Genomic DNA, 14,506 nt, shown 5'->3' on the forward strand with positions numbered 1-14,506 from the left:
CGGGAGCTGGTTGGCTCCTGGTCCTCCCCACCCCCGGGCCGCCCTCGCACCCACTGGAGCCCGGGCTCTGTCAGGGGCGAGCCTCATTCATTCATTCCCCGTGGCGCTGATGCTGGGCCTGGCTCTGCTCTCGCTGCCCAGCACGCTCCTCCGCCCTGGCTGCCGAAGGCTCCTTCCCGCCATCTAATGATACACTCTGCATACGCTTCTGTTGAAAATTTGTGGCTAGACATTCCTGTGGGACTGGGAATCCAAATTCTTGGGTACAAACAGAAACTTACTTTCCTTGGGGATTTTTTTTTCTCTCTCTCTCGCTCACACACACACTCTCGCGTTCTTTCCTTTTTTCTTTTTCGTAGCAATAGGGGAAAAAAAGAGACAAAACAAAAAAACAAACAAAAAGCGACACCACTACCCCCCCCCCCTTTATTTTCAAAAAGTAACAAGGAAAAAATAAAACAACAGCCAACCAAGTCAATCCCAAGCCAACCCCCGGAAGGTCTGATTTCTCGCCTTCCTCAGAGAGGGGCATGGCATCGAACAGCATCTTCGATTCCTTCCCGACCTACTCGCCAACCTTCATCCGCGGTGAGTAACGATCGCCCAGGGCCCTGGGCTGATCCTTTTGGGTGGGGAGCTGTGGCCAGGTCCCGGACCACGTCCCTCCACCGACCACCCAGGCTGCCTTCAAGTGCACGGCCTGCCTACCTATGTTGGCTGACTCCTGAAAGCCTGAGGTGGGAAGAGGGGCTGGTGGCCTCCGTGGTCTCCTGGAGTGGACTTTTGTGGGACTTTTATCCTCAGCTGGTGGGGACAGTAAGTGGTGGGGGAAATGGACGCCGCAAGACCTCAGCGGCCAACCTCGAAGGGTCCTGAGGTGGTGAGGACATGGAAGGTGTTCCTGTGACCTGAGGCTTCCTGCCTCACTGACGGGGCTCCGGGACCCTGCAGCCCTAGCCCCTGGCCCACCCGGGGAGCTCGGACCCTCCACCTGAGCTGAGGCAGACGCAGGCTCCGGGACACACTCAGGTCTCCTAGAGCCAGGCCAGCTTCTGTCAAGAGCCATGAATCTGGAGATCTTTCTGAGGATCTCTCCCAGGCTTTCTAAGTCATCCTGGGCGGCGGGAAGCAGAGGGAGGAGAAGGAGGCTACAGGCATTTGTGGAAAACTTGCATAGCTCTGGGACGCAAGAAACTGGCTGAGCGTCGGGGAAGCAGGCCTGGGGAAGGTTAACAGACTCTGCCGCAGGGGAGAAGAAAGTGTTTCTAGGTGGCTCTTGCCTCTATTCGTGGCCTAAAGCGACCCAGAGTTTTTGGGCTCTTTCAAAATGGATAGGGTTCCAGGATCCCCCACTTGGAAGTTCTGATGGAGGCTAGAACTCGGGGGAGACTTTTCCTGCCTCTGCCTGGCTCTTAGGGCTGATGAGCCCTGACCTCAGACATCGGCCGGCTACCGTCCTCCCCCTTGCCCCTCAGCAGGAGTCCAGATGGGGCTGTGACACCTGAGACTGGGGGTCCAGAGGCCCTGAGCTTGAGTCCCCAGGTCTCGACTACCTCGCTCAGTGGCCTTAGGCAAGGAAGGTAACCTGTCATGGTCCCAGACGGAGAAGCTCTGGCTGTGGCATTCTGGTCGTCTGAGGCTGGGGATGGGCTGGGGATGGGCTGGGGATGAGGGTAGTGCCTCGGGATTGTACACAGAGACAGGATCTCCTCCAGAACAGAGGGGCTGAATGGAATCTAAAACTCCAAGGACTGGGGAGTGGGGGGGGGGCACTGGTGTTGCCTTTCTTCAGCTGAGGTGGTCAGCTGAGATACAGAAGATGGTCTGACTGTCTGCCTTTTTGCCTGTCAGCCTGTCCCGCTGCCGGCTAACAGAGTGACTCAGAGCCAGTCCCTGGGAGGCCAGCTCTGGGCAGGGGCAGGGGCAGAGGCACATTTGGGTTCTTATTGTTTAAAGGTTTCTTCAAGGGCTTATCTGAGGTGGGACCCTTTCCTCCTCTCTGGAGAGAAGCTGAGGCAGGCTGTACGGCTGCAGATGGGGGCTGGGGGTGGGGGTGCGAAGGGGGTTGCTGCCATCCCTGAGGCGGATGCACTCCCGCCAAACCTGGTTGTGGCTGGTGAAAAGCAACAGCCTCAGGTCTGGGAGCTGACAGCCGTGGCTCCTTCCTTCAAGCTGCTCCTATTATAACGCTATTCCCTTTGTAGTCCCCAGAGCTAATTAAAGGCAGTCTGTGGCAAGAAAATAAGAGTTTATAAAAACCATTTGCTGGGTCTTTGTAATCTGTGTTTCTCTCTCCATGAGCAAGATGGAGAAATGTAGGATTTAAAACAAAGGAATCTGGGGAGACTGGACTAAGGGAGCTGCCGCCTAAGATGGGTTCCTGAGGCCATGGAGAGGGCAGAGAGCAGCTCGGAGGGCAAACGAGAGGAGAGCTGGTGGCTTTGGGCCCCATGTGCGCCCAGAGACAAGAGGCTGATTCCTGGTGGGCAGGGACATAGATGTGCTCTGTAAGCCAGGGTCCATGTGGATGGTTCCAGGTCTGGGGTCTGAGGCGTTGGTCCACACTGGCTGGCCCCGTCTCTCCTGCCCAGCTCCATTCCCCACGTCCTGCTTACAGCACGCTTACTTGGGTGATCTGTCCCCCAAAAGTCACAGGGCTGCCGCTGCCGAGTCTGTCCCCAGAGAGAGCTAACCTCTGGGTGGTAAAATGCTGGGCTCCACACTGAGCCACGCTGGGTCGTTAACCTGTTCTGAGCCACAGATCTTTCTGGAGCCTCAGAAAGCCTATAGACGCCTTCTCAGAGTCACACTTTTTAAGGGCATGAAACCAAATCCGAAGGACTATGCAGACCAGATCTGTGGAAATACAATTATCAAGCTGTAAAAAAAGTTAAGTGATAAGACTGTGACCTCGTGCCTCTGTCGTGACACACGGAGCGCAGAGAGCTCAGGAGCTCTAGCAACGGCCACCACATGGTGGTGACAAGCGAAAATGGCATTTCCAGATCCTCCGCCTCAGCCCTCACGACACAGAAGAACATCTGTGATTTCCACTGGGGACAAAATCATTGGGGAAGGAGACGCTGCATTTTAGTTGGAGGTTTGTGACGGGAAAGCTGTCCCGCGTTCCCACCCCAGCGCGCAGACATCCCGAATTCCATGCGAGCAGGACCTCCAGGCCTAGCCCCTCAGCAAGAGGGCGGCTGGGGGGGGGGGCGTCCTTGGGACCCCAAGCTCGTGGATCCCCAACTCCCAAACTCACCTCAGTTCCCTAGGGAGAAGAGGACTAGGAAGAGGGCGGAGGCCGTGAAGTAGAGGGTGAGGAGGAAAGAGGACAAGACTCAACCCAGGAAGCTGGCAGACTGACAGTAGAGTTCCAGGCACCAAAATGGAAGGAGAGAGAGGGCACAGGGACCTCCTGGAGCACCCCTAGGCCCCCAGCAATTCTCCATTCTTCCCCCTCTTCCTCTGCCGGGACTAGCCCCTGGCAAAGGGTATTTATTCCTTTTTTTGAGAAATGGAGACGCTGATGACTCTGACTCAAACGTACTGCATGATTACGGGCAAGTCCATTCCTCTCTTTGGGCCTCAGTTTCCCCATCTGATAAACACAGGCAATGGCCCTGGGGATGACCAAGGGCCCATCCACAGCTCCGTGGAAGGCCGGCACCCTTGTCCTAAACTGCCCGTGAGGCCCTTCTCTGGGGCGTCCCCCTCGCAGCACACCCCTTAACCACACCCATGCAGGCAATAGCTCTCCCCACTGGGGTACCTTTCTGGGGAGGAAACTGGAGGAAACGGGTCTGAACTGCAACATGTAGCATTTAGGAGAACCAAGGGAGGCAAATGTTTCCACTTATCCAGTAATTACACAAAAACTTCTCAGGGAGTGGAGCACAGGGATTCCAGTCCCGGCTCCAGAATCTGACTCTGCCCCTTGCTAATTGTGTAGCCTGGGGCAAGTCATTTCACCTCTCTGTACCTGTTTCCCCATAAATAAAATGGGGATGATGATTATACCGAACTCAAGGGGCTCTGGAGAGAATTCAATGAGCAGGGTGCCTGGCACAGAGGACATCGCAAATAACAATTTCCGTGAGGCTGGCCTTGTGCTGGGATCTCAGATATGAGGGTGACTGGGTCAGGCTCTCTGCCCTTAAAGAGCTCAAAGTCAGGTGTGGAAAGAGATGAGGAAACTGAAAAATTGCGCTGGGGTGTGATCGATATTATGAGGAGGGAAGAATGGGGGGTCTAGAAGTTCAACGAAGGGGACTAGACTAGCCCACCCGGGGATAAGGAGAACAATTCCCCTGGTGAAATGACATTCAGGCTGGTCTTGGTTCGGTGAAGAAGTGACAGAGGGGGAAAGGAATTCCAGGAGAGAGAACAGCCTGGGGTAAAGGTGTGGAGACGGGAATGAGCTGACTCTGGGCACCCCCAGGGTGGCTGGAGCCCGCGGAAGTGGATGGACAGCCGGTGTGTTGGGCCACCCATCCCGCCAAGATCTTCTCAGCAGTGGTTGGGTAGTCAGCTGGCAGCTCCTCCTGTTAAGATGCCTGGGAGAGACGGAAAATGACCTCTCAGGCATGAGGCAGGCCTGGGTGGAGGCAGGGGGTGGACAAAATGGCACTGGGCAGCTCTAGCCCCCATGGTCTGACTCAGAGGTCACCGGACAGGGAGGAAACTGTCCAGACTAAGGAGGTCAGTCACTATCCTTTCCTAAGCCAACAGGGGACTCTCTTGGTTTTTGCCCTGAAAGTCCCAGACCCCAGGCACCGCAGGACAGTGGGTCACCCTGAGTGGTGTGCCCATGGCAGCCTCCCCCTCCCCCGCCAACCCTGGGAGATGAGCGGACTGACCAGACAGACCGCCAGTCACCCCACGCCCACTATGGTGCTTACCTGGCGCCACGTCTTCTGGGCCCCTTTGACGGGGGCTCCCGAGGCCGCCCTGCACAACCCCGTCTCCCCAGACCACCCTGTCTGTCCAAAGTGCCCCCCAGGGAGACATTCCTGGGAGCCCCCCACCGGCCACAGGGTTTGGGCGGACATGAACCAGCCCCACACAGTGGGACTGTGTGTCCAGGCCTTACTCACGCCCACGACGGCAGCTGGCGGCCCCCAGCGGCCCCACTGGTCACATAGAGGGCCCATTGACGCCTGGGCCTTGAGGCTTGAGGTGGCTGCATCAAAGCTGAGGCTTACTTGGTTGCCTGAGGGAGTGGGGGAGGTTACGGAGGGGAGGGGAGCTGGGAGAAGGATGCCCCTGAGCAATAGGGCCTGAAAACCTGACCTTCCAGAAGGCTCTGAGAGGCAGAGGGGAGCAGCATCCTCTGATCCCAGCCTTGCTTCTGAGCCAGTCCAGACTGCTCAGTAGGAGGGGAAACTGAGGCCTGGCCTCAGAGTTTGGCTGGGGGCAGGGGAGGGCCAGGAAGCAGAAACATCAGTCTTTATTCCTGTCTCCTGGAAACGCCTTATCTGCAGGCCCATCCTCAAATCCGTCACCCAGAGTGTGCCCTCTTGGTAGCTGAGGAGTCTTATCCCATCTTCAAAACTGAGCTCAAACACCCCCTCTGCCAGGAATCTTCCCCAGGACCACCTGCCACCACCAAGGGGCCCTGGCCTCCTCCAAGCTCTCAGTCCCAGGGCCAGCCTTGGTGCCCACCTAATTCCCCGTATCCCGCCTTACTTGGTGGAAATAAGAGGAGAGAGGAAGGAAGGAAGGAAGAGCTTTAGCCCCCAGTGAGGCCTGGGCCCTCTGTCATTGGTCTTGAAGTAGCCCCTCCCAAAGGCAGCCCCCAACCCGCCCTGTGCAAGGGGCGGGCGCGGATGACTCTAGGAACTGTGGGCCTGGGGTGGGAGTGAGACCCGGTCGTACCTTGAGAAGTCACAAGAACCAGAAACAGTGAGCCAATGCAGGAAAATATTGGACCAGGCAGACAGAGAGTGCCACCTCCTCACTAAATAGATGGGGAGACGGAGGTCCGAAGAGGAGTCTGGTCTTGTGTCAGGTTGAATCCAGTGGCAAGTTTTCTTGTCTACCCAGAGACAACCTTCCACCTGGCGCACAGTGTAGGAGTCAGGCTGACCAGGTCAGAGCTGTTTAGCAGGCAACATGTTAATTCACCTCTCTGAGCTCAGTTTCCTCCTCTGTGCGATAGGGCTGGGAGCACGGACCTCCAAGGGAGCTTTCCCGTAGTGAATGGGACCTGCCCTGGAGCCCCGTGCGTGGGCTGGCAGGCAGCAAGGGCTCACTGTCTTGTCTCCAGTTGGGCTGGGGCCACGCTCTGCATCTCCAGTTTCATCACATGCCATGGCAGATGTTCCCACGTCTGGTTTTCTCAGGGCCGGAGAGGGGTAAGCATGGAGGAGACTGTAGAGAGACTGTGGGGCCCCTTGTCAAGGGCTCTCTGGGAGGGTGGTAGAAAGGGGGCGTTCTTTGGGGATAAGGCAACATAAAATGTGGTTACAAGCCCAAGCTGTAGCCGGGCACTGCCACTTCCCCGCTGTGTGGCCTTAGACAAAGCACTTCACCTCTCTGAGCCCAGTTTCCTCATCTTTAAAATGGGGAGAACAAACAGTAGCCAATTCAAAACTTGTTGGGTGGATTCAAAAAGAATTTATATTATGTGCTTAATGGGGGTCTGGTGCAGAGCCAAGCCATCCATAAAGGCTGGGACTGCGGCTATTTAATGTTCCCTCCCCTGCGTCCTGGGCAGGAGCCTGTCTGACTCTGAATGGGACAGGGAAAGTGAGACAGCTGCCTGTCTCCTCTCAAGGCCCAGCTTACTGGCCGCCCCCCTGGGGTTCCTCCCTGGGTCCTTCCTCTGTCCCTTCCAGGCCTCGGGAATGCCCTGCCCCACCATCACTCACCATCACCGCCCCCCCTTGTGTGTGTCGAGAAGGACCACCCAGGGTTTTTTTGCTAAATGGGTAGAGGAAAGTGAGGATGAATGGACAAGCGATTGAATGAACCAGGACTGACCAGCCTGGGAGGTTTCCAGCAGGGCCCCTCACTTCCCCCTTTGCAGGCTGGCTCATTCTTTGAAACGCTTGCTGGTGGGAGCCCAAGTGCTCCCGTCCAATCGGCACCGCAGGCATGAAGGTTTAGGTTCCTCTTTGGGGTTTTCTTTTGCGTCTGGGAAGTGTTTTTGGCAAAAGGTTCAGACTTACATGTGGGCGGAAAGGGTGGATGCCCATAACTTACGATTTGTAGGGGTGACCAAAATCGCCCCCCACCAAAAACGTCCTTCACTCTGTGACCTGGTGACCACAATTTCACTTGGAGCACTTGGCTGCTCTAGGGCGCCCATCTGGGTCCCTGTAGTCATGATACTTTGGAACCAGTGGGTCTGCTGGTCTGCTCACCTTTTTTTTTTTTTTTTTCAAGTTTTTAATTATTTAGATAATCTCTGCACCCAACGTGGGGCTCGAACTCATGACCCTGAGATCAAGAGTCTCATGCTCCACGGACTGAGCCAGCCAGGCGCTCACCTTAGTTGAGATGAGAGAGGTGGTTGGGTACAGAGCTAGAAGAAGGTATTAAGGGAAGGGGAAACTTGGAGCCCTCAGATGGAAAACAGGGTGAAATGTAGGGGGGTGGAGAGGAGAGGAAAGGTCCATTTTGGTCATGCCCCTGCCTGAAACTTAGTTTGCCTGGGCACCAAAACCCCCACAGTCCCAGAAAGTGCCCCCCATGCTGAGAATTTCCCTGCAGTCCCCCCTCAGTGGACCTGAGTCCTGGTCCCTGCCCATGGAGGAAGGGGGCTGTTGCAAAGTCCCTGCCAGTGTTCTGCACACCCTCCTATTTTAGGTAGATCTATCTGGTCCAGGAAGGTTGGAGTGAGGAGCCCCATGTTAGGAATTGTAGGGGCCCCAGAGGTCCTCTATGGAGCAGTCCTTACCTTCCCAAGGAGGAGAGGAAGCCAGCTCTGAGTGCAAGGCAGTTTTAGAAAAAAGACTGGAAGGAAAACACTCAAACGTTGTAGTTAATGCTACATGGTGCAATCATGGCAGGGAGCTTTTGTCCCTAATTATTTGGTGATTGGTGTTTTCTAAATCTTTAAACACTGAACTGCCAGCCCAGGACCTGCTGGTTACCCCTCTTCTCTCTTCCTCTTGCCAAATCACCGTGTCTGTCATCTTCCCCCTGGGCCTACTTCTTTAGGATGTAGAGGAAGGGTCTGCCCTGGGCTGGGCAGAACCATGTACACAGCAGGTACTCAGAAATGCGTGCGGCTTACATTGTGATCCTAATCTGGAGACAGTATTCTTGGCATGTCCAGGACTTGGGACGTGATGAGGTCCAGTTGGCGCCGCTGATCTTCCAATGGATATTTATTGAGCATCGACTGTACGCATGCCACACATTGTTCTGGGAACTGGGGATACAGGAGCAAATGAAAGGCAAAAATCCCTAACCCCAGCCCACCCCACCCCCCACCACCACCAGAGCCAAAGTTCTAGTGATAAGTGGAAAGAGTTTGCCTCTGGAAAATGCCCCAGGGAGATAGGCCAGCACCCCTCTGGTCTACGCCCTCCCTATTCATGTAAAATCTCAGCCTTCTGAGACTTCCATAAATGCTCCCATGACCTCATTAAATCTTCATCACAGCTATCCCTACCTGTGTTGCAGAAATGAATACATGAACAGACTCAGTGATGGTATGACTGGCCGAAAGTAGTTATTTAGAAGAAAGGCAATGAGGAAGGGATATGGGAGCCGCATTTGCTGATGACTTACTGTATGCCGGGCCCTGTGTGGTCTTTGCACGAGTATCTCATTTCACTTCATCTCTACAGTAATTCATGCACTAGGAGTTATTGTTATTATAGATGGGGAAACTGAGGCTCAGCAGAGGGACGGGACTCACCCAAGGTCATGCAGCTGGTAGCTGGTGAAGCCCAAATGCATGTGAGAATCTGTCTGTCATCAAAGCCCACCCAGCAAAACTCTTCCTTCTACCTGGCAGACATTTCTTCTTACTGAAGGCCTGGGAACTGACCACTTCTTGGAGCCCTCCCTGACCCCCCCAGGTGCTAAAGTGATTTATAGCCTCCTCTATTCAACCAACACACCTCTAGACCCTTCTCAAACACTTCCAGAAGGCTTCCCAGGAAGGGTAGAGTCTGAGATGAGTAGGTCTGGGAAGGAAGGAACATTGGTGATCCAGGCAGAATTAATGGTATGGGTTAAGGGGTGGATCTACGTCACATAGAACGGGTTTCTTAGAGATCGGAGAGCTTGTGGGTCTTGTGGGAAAGTTGAGGAGGAAGAGGCCAGAGGAGAGGTGGGCCAGGCCTAGAGGTCGGGCATGGAGTTCAGGGCAGGGAATCCAGGCAGGATCTAAGCTGGGCAGTGATGTGGGACAGAGCATCCCGTGATGCACCAGGCCGCCTCTGAAATAGGCCAGCGTAGACGTGCACCTTGAGCATGGGTACGTGTGTGAACAGAGACCACAGGGGCCCTCCCGCACCCACTTGCAAGCCCTATTTTTGTCACTCTCTAGGCACATGTCTGAGAGACCGAAGCATACTTGTTCTCAGGCACATAGAGTGAGTGCTCCACGGATGGGCACATCTGTGGTCTGAGAAGGACAAAGGCAATGATCCCGAGTCAAAATACGACCCATCCTGGGGAGAATCCCAGCACTGGTGCTGGCGACACACTTTGCAAGGCATAGCGCAAAAGGAAAATGCAGGGCCCCCTGTACAAAAATCATTAGGAATTTCAGGATGGCAAGCCCAGAGCATTAAACTAAGCGTGGGGTTTTTCTAAGCAAGACACCGTGAACTACTGCATGGCTTGGGTGCCCAGGAAGCCAGCCCTACCTAGAACAGCCCTAGGCTGGGGGGCCCTGGGCCTGAGAAAAAAAACACTGTCTGCCTTTCCTAATTTGGTGTTTTATAAAACACCAAATTAGTGCAGGCTCCCACTCTTCATGAGTCGACAATCTAAGAAACACTACTACTAATAAGTTAAGCCTCGGGTAAGATCGTACCTTGAAGCTTTTAGAAGCAGCGAGAACTAATGAGGGAAAAAAAACAAATCCATCAACATCCCCACCCCACCTGCATTTTATGTTGTAGATCTCCTGAAGGATCTAGGAAATTTGAAAATAAGCTGTAATCGCGACACCCAAGAGAAAACCGCTATCATTCGGTCTATCTCCTTTGAGACTGTTTTTCCCTGTGTCTGGTTTTCGTCTCTGGAGCATCTCTTCCCTCCGTGGGTGAGGCCAGGCAGAGACATACAACATATCCAGGAAACTCATCAGGAATGTTAATAATCACGATGCATGTACATCGGGCTACGTCTAGGAAGAGACTAGAGCAGCTCTGTCCAACCGAACTTTCTGGGATGATGGAAATGTCCCAGGTCTGTGCTGCTCGATGCTGTAGCTCCTTGCCACGTGTCCCTAAAAATGTGCCCGCCCAGTCCACAACTAGCACAACTGAGGGACCAAATTTTTAATCTTATTTCATTTTCATTATCTTAATTTAAACAGTCTCCTGGACATGACAGCTACCTTGTTGGGCCATGCAGATCAAGGAGAGTGTCGGCCCGAATGCTCACCCAGCTTTATCTCTTGGAATGAGATTATGGCCTTTTTCCGTTTCCGACTCAAAATGTTTGAAAAATCTTATATACAGCAAGCACAGATTACCTTTGTCATCAGGTGAAAAGTTACTAAAGATTTTAAGTTTCTAATACATTCAGTGTGTAGTTGGTGGGGGGAACACTTTAGATTTTTAAAAAGCAAATCACTGGGGAAGATTGATCCTGGCAGAATGAAATCTATTTGTGCTTTTCCTATCAATGTTCAGAAAAAGAATGTGGGGTTCAGAATCAGAAGCTGTGGGTTTGTCTCCCAGATCGGCCAGTAGGCTGTGTGGTCACTTAACCTCCCTGAGCCTCAACTTCCTCATCTGTGAGATGGGGATAGCGACACTACTGACCTCCCCAGGCTGCTGTGGGGACAGAACCTGACAGTGAAGGGGAGAGCACAGGGGACCTGAGCAGAGGAGCGAGGGAAGAGCTTTAGTGCAGATGATTTCTGCAGGGGTGGAACCAAGCCTCTTTGTGAGGGGCATTACTCACAGTTCTCGCTCGCTCGGCTCTGCCATTTCCTAGAAACCAGGAAATGAGGGGGGCATCTCCCACCGTGTGTTCGGCAGATGGTGTCAGGTGCTGAGCATAAATAAAGGGGCTCTGTGACCAAACAAGACTGGGGAAGAGTGTATCTAACCATGTTCGACAGAGTATTTTGCTGAAGGATTTTTCAGAGGCTTTAAAATGCTGAGGAACATGGGCTCCTCCTCGGGCTGGTGTGCCAAGGAACCCTCTTTGGGAAAAGCTGCTCCAGGGAGCCGTGTTCAGTCCACCCAGGCTACAGGCCCCGTGGAGGCAGGGAGTTATTTTTTCAAGGACAGAGGAAATTGTTCAAGACTTGAAAGAGAAATTAGCTGGATGCTCAGTGCAAAAGGGAAAAGTACAAAATTGGAATTCCTAAATGCATAATTGTCTAGGAAACAATTATAACAACTCAGCTCTGAAATGGTTAGGATATTAGCAGCAAACACTGACATATAGCTCTTACTAGTGCCAGGCGCGATGCACTTTCCACACCTCTGCTCCCTGAATCCTCACGACCCTATGAGACAAATGCTAGTATTAAGTCAGTTTTATAGATGAAAAAACTGAAAGCCAGAGAGGTTAACCTGCCCGAGGTCTCCCAGCTGGGGTTCTACCCCACGCAGCCCGCATCTGGAGCCTGTGCGCCTCACCACAGCACCGTGGCTAGGAGCTCATCGAGGTCTTCTTCCTGGAGAAACATTCCTTCGCTTCCACTGGTCCCCTTCCTAGGAAGAGCCGGTAGCACTTCCGCAAGCCTGGCCAATCAGAACCCCTTTCTTGCTGGGTGAGTCAACACTGGGCTTCAAGTTTTCTCATCTGAGAAATGGGCCTGTTGTCATTTCAGGACCAAAGAAGGAAGATGTGTAGAGCACAGTGTATGGTCCGTTCAGAAGACACATGATGTACGGTGGCCCCTCTTCACCAGGGTGTAGATGGGAAACTGAGGCCTAGAGAGGGCATGGAACAACATGGCCAGAACTGAGCTTGGAAAGTGCTCCGAGAAAGGCAGGCCAAAATCCCTTGGCTAGCTCAGGTCCATACATGGCCCAAGCAAAGGGCTTCTTTCTCATCCGGGCGGGGCCTGTGTTATCCTTCTCGTAATGGCACTGTGAGCACTTTGGCGGGGGCCTCTCCCTCTGGGTTCCTCTCCCTGACCCCCTAGCTCTCCTAGGGGTCCCTCCCGCTGAGTGCACCAGCATCCTGCCCTAGTCTACTGGCCTGGAGACATCTCGCAGAAGTCCCCTGGAATTCCCCTCTCAAGTGCCCCATGTGGTGTGAGGGGCACACACCCACACGTGCCTCTGCCCCTGTTTTAGGGCCCACCACTCTTGCCTGGTGGTCATTCCTCTGCCCTGACTTACCTCTGAAATTCACTCCGCCAGTACTAGGCTGACACTTTACACACATCACCGCTAAGATTCACAACCCTACAGGGTCAATATTTTCGTCCGCATTTGGCAGAGGAGGAACATGAGAAACGAAGGCCTTTGTCTAAGATCACGTCGTTTAGAAGCAGTGTAGTGGGGGTTCAAGGCCAGGCTCTGCCCACCCCTTCCATAGGCACAGCCCAGTGCACGAAAGACAGTTCCCTAATGCATGTGGTCTGCTCCACACTTCCTACCCCCACACCCTTCATGTCAGGGGCTGCGATAGGAGTTGGGTGGGGTGACACTCATATCTGAGCTGGGACTCTCCCTCAAGCAGGGGCGGCTTCTCTGGCTGCAACCCCAGGGGTGACCCCAGGGCTCTGAGCTCAAAAGGGTCCCCTATGCTTGGGTTAATGCTCTGCGGCTGCCATCTTGAAATTCTTAATAATTTCGTCTTTGGATTTGTGCTTTGTAAGTGAAGTCGGATGAGACAGAGGAGAATGTAGGGACTTGGGGCCTGGGCTTAGTCCGGCCCACACAGGCAGGGCTGGACGTGAGTGTGGGCATGGGAAGGACAGGGGCACATGACCCATATGCCAAGGTTTGGTCGGGGGGAGTGTCTTTGAGGGTCTGTACTCACCACACACTGTCCCCATGTCCAAGGGAACGTAACATTAAATAGCGAATACAGACATCATGACAAGTCAAGAGATACTATGGAGGAAAGCTAGGAGCTTTTTTCCTGCCTTTTCAACAGGGAACCTATATTTTCATTTTGTACTGAATGCCACAGATTGGGTAGTTGGCTCTGTCTGAGGAGAGGGGAACATGGGCGGACCCCAAAAATATAGCACAGGTGGCAAGGGAGCCCAGACCCGTGTTGCTTTTTTTCCACGTGAGAGGAGTGACAAACACTCGGGTGGTCTGCTGGGTGTCCTGGGCTTTGTCAGGAAGAGAAGACCCAGTTCAAGGATCTGGGGACATACAAGCCCTTCCAGTGGCTGACCTGAACTGGGCAGAGCTGCCTGGGGCTGCTCAGTGGTACACACAAGCTCAGACTCCCGGGGCGGCCCCATACTTTGAGCAGAGACTTGCCTCCCAGCTAAGCGCAAGAGGGGATCTGGACTTCTCTGCCTTCCCTGGCTGGGCCAGGGCCCAGGCCAACACTCAGTCCCCTGCCCCAGGGAGGCTTGGCTCAGAAGAGTAGGCCGGAGGTGGCAGGTAGGCTCTTGATGGCTTTCCTCCCCACACGGACAGTGGGCCCGTCAGGCCTCTGACCTGGGCTTTAAGATATATCACGGCTGAAGAAAAGCTCACAGTGGCCCCTACTGACTGGGGGAGACAGGACTATGGCTCAGTCAGTGACAACCGGAACTTGCGATCAAGCTGTTGCTCAAGGTTGGGGCTCAGCCTGTGCCCATTCAGGGGGCTCAAATGAGGGCCTTGACTGTCTTGTTCACAACCGAGCCCCCTGTGCTGAGTTAGATGTAAGTCAGAGGAGGGGCTCAGGAAATACAGGGGGAGGAATGAAAGTAAACACAGTCAGCTCAGGGAGCCCAGCTCTGGACCTAGAGAGCATCTGCACTTTCCAATTAGCCAGACCTGGCATCTTTGCTCTGCCACTCCCTCCCCTACGGCTAGTTGCCCTCTCTTTGGCTCAGTTTCTTCATCTGCACAATGGGGAGAATGACAGTACAGAGAACTTACTGAGACAGTATTACAAGTGCTCAGCTCCGCCCTGCAGCCCATGTGAAACGCTCAGCGTGTGAGAATGGATACGATTCTATTAAGGCTCAGAGTTTTCACTCTGGCTCTCAGATTTCAGGCTTCAGCATTTTTGGAGTGTTTTTCTATAGTTTCCAATTTTTTCCAGCGTGCTCATATTAGAGCTGACCCTTAAACAACACGGCTTTGACCTTCAAGGATCCACTTATAGGTAGATTATTTTTCACCATAAATACAGCACAGTACTGTTAAAGTATTTTCTCTTCCTTCTGATATTC

At 53.6% G+C, this 14,506-nt stretch overlaps 1 protein-coding gene across 1 annotated transcript in view; it reads left to right on the top strand.

Annotated features, from left to right (window-relative positions):
- The first annotated feature begins 530 nt into the window (after positions 1–530).
- Positions 531–14,506, top strand: part of LOC111154611 (runt related transcription factor 3) — a 58,312-nt gene continuing 44,336 nt past the window's right edge. The window contains exon 1 of the mRNA XM_022514308.1: positions 531–588. Within this exon, the coding sequence (XP_022370016.1) occupies positions 531–588 (58 nt within the window). The remainder of the gene's footprint in view (positions 589–14,506) is intronic.

This window comes from Enhydra lutris, unplaced genomic scaffold (genome assembly GCF_002288905.1).
Source record: "Enhydra lutris kenyoni isolate GAN:26980312 unplaced genomic scaffold, ASM228890v2 scaffoldscaffold38, whole genome shotgun sequence".
In the NCBI taxonomy this organism is placed as follows: Eukaryota; Metazoa; Chordata; class Mammalia; order Carnivora; family Mustelidae; genus Enhydra; species Enhydra lutris.